At 45.3% G+C, this 2224-nt stretch overlaps 1 protein-coding gene across 1 annotated transcript in view; it reads right to left on the reverse strand.

Annotated features, from left to right (window-relative positions):
• The window catches only part of vash1 (vasohibin 1), an 11624-nt gene extending 10152 nt beyond the window's left edge, over positions 1–1472 (reverse strand). The window contains exon 1 of the mRNA XM_016504498.1: positions 457–1472. Within this exon, the coding sequence (XP_016359984.1) occupies positions 457–798 (342 nt within the window). The 5' untranslated portion in view covers positions 799–1472. The remainder of the gene's footprint in view (positions 1–456) is intronic.
• Positions 1473–2224: the final 752 nt, after the last annotated feature.

The following is a 2224-nucleotide window of genomic DNA, read 5'->3' on the forward strand; positions in this document are numbered from 1 at the left end:
TAGCTTGCGCCAGCAGTTGTACACAGAAGCAGCTCCGGGAGGCTGACGTATGAGGTCAGCGTTACGCATGCGCCGGTGAGTCTCGCGAAAACCAACGTATGTTTACAGGAGCAAAGGAAGCAAAGTTTCCTTACTTTAGCAAAGGAAAACCTCTTTTGTTATGGATGTGTGCTTTTTATTTAACTTCTTTTGGACTGAAGCACTGCAACACCTGCTGAGTGGCATTAAACAGCTTGAAAGATCAAAGACTATTTTTAATATAACTCCGACTGGATTCGTCTGAAAGAAGAAAGTCATATACACCTAGGATGACTTGAGGGTGAGTAATTTATGGGCTAATTTTCATTTTTGGGTGAACTAACCCTTTAAGTACATTATGGAAGTGTACTTGGGAAAGGCCCACCTGAAGAACATCCACTGGGTGTTTTGGCACATTTCTCGTTGTGAAAGCTGTACCTTGGGAAGGTCGCCGGTTCCCCGTATCCTCCTGGCCACTGCTTCTTCATCCGGGTGTATGCGGGCGACGTGCCGCCACATCTGCTCCCAGGTCTCCTCGTTTATGGGCAGACCCCCCCTATTAATAATGAACGGGATCCCGCCATCCCTCAGATCTTCTCCTTCGTCCTCCTGCTCCTCGTCTCGCTCCTCGACTCCCTCCAGACTGAAAGCAGTCCGCAGCATTCTCAGCCCGACAGAAGAGCACGGCTGACTCAAACAAGTCCTGATTCCCGGCTTCTTGTGGATGATTCTCCTCGGAGAGGAGCCGTGATGGACGGTCCCGCAGCAGGACACCGGCATGGACAGCCCACAACCCGGCCGGAGCTAGGAATTCTGGGACCTTCTTTAAAGCACGATTAAGAAATTGCTGTGGGCCCCTAGAAACTTCTGGGCCCCTTGTGACCTCTGGGTCCAGCAGCAGAGCTACGGCCCTCGGCGGGATGGCTGGGGTGTCCGGACACAATCTGGCCCCCAGCCACAACTCTGTCAACATATATCAACCAGCATACTAGTTCTGACAGCAAGCAATGCAAAACTTTAGTTGTTTGTGAGCGCAGGAATCCAGTTATAAAGCCCCGTATCCTCTGATCACAGCTTATGCTTACAGTCACACCAGACTGACTCCCATCTGATTTATACACAGACCAGCTTGTTAGATAAGACACAAACAGCATTTGATCTTAGATTAAAGATTTAAATGTAACACACGACCACGGAGAACACAGAAGATATATGTGATGAAAACGAGCTGTTTTACAGACAATGAGGGCCGCCGCTCCTCTGACGTCACCAGAACACCGGCCCCCGCGCTCGCTGTCGGTCACGTACTTAAACACGGTGCAATGCAGGACAGTGGTTTTCCGTGTCCAGCTTTATTTGGGTTCGGTGTAGGGTCCGAGCCATCGCCCTGCCGGATCACAGATCCCGTTATACGACGCTGATTGTGAAGCCCGATTCATGAGCGACTCGTTCTTATGAACTGAATCCTTTAAAAGATTCGGTCGAATCGATTCGCGAAGCGTTTGGAGAACACCGGACTGTACGATTTTGTATTAGTCAGGGTAAAACTGAGATTGGAAAAATATTATTATATCTGACAGCAATACAGTTAAGAAATAGCTTTATTTCAACTGGCTGTTAATTATTATTGATGTCAGGTTATTAATAATAAAGTTTAATACAATATTTGACGCCGCTATATAACCTAATAATAAACAATCAATGTTAAACAACACGTTTATGACAGAAAAGAAAGTAAAATTCCACGCGGAAACTTTGGAACGCTTTAGAGTGATGACTCGGTTGTGAATCAGTTAATTAAAACGAACCGTCCGAACGAACCGATTGGCTAAAATGACTCAGATTCTCTGGCGCTGAAGACGTGGTTGACTCTCCCAAAGCCCTGGTATGATGCGCATGCGCACAACGATCAGATTAGTGCTTGGCAATGAAATCTTCAATTAAAGTCCGTAAACAAAAAGAAAAAAATTCAGTTGTCCTTACTGGGACGTTACAGAATATTAATGCATTAAAATATTTATGGCTAATTGTAAGCAGGGCATACTCAACAATTAAATAACTATTGGTAGGTTTTCACAGAACACACACAAATGCATCAGTTTTTGAGAAAAGCCACTGCAAACGAAATAATTTCAATCCTGGTGAGACTGACATTAGTGGCTTTTTAGAAAATAGTAAATAGAAGAATTATCTCTCTCTCACACAC

The sequence above is a fragment of the Sinocyclocheilus anshuiensis genome, unplaced genomic scaffold (genome assembly GCF_001515605.1).
Source record: "Sinocyclocheilus anshuiensis isolate Anshui unplaced genomic scaffold, SAMN03320099.WGS_v1.1 scaffold598, whole genome shotgun sequence".
NCBI lineage: Eukaryota > Metazoa > Chordata > Actinopteri > Cypriniformes > Cyprinidae > Sinocyclocheilus > Sinocyclocheilus anshuiensis.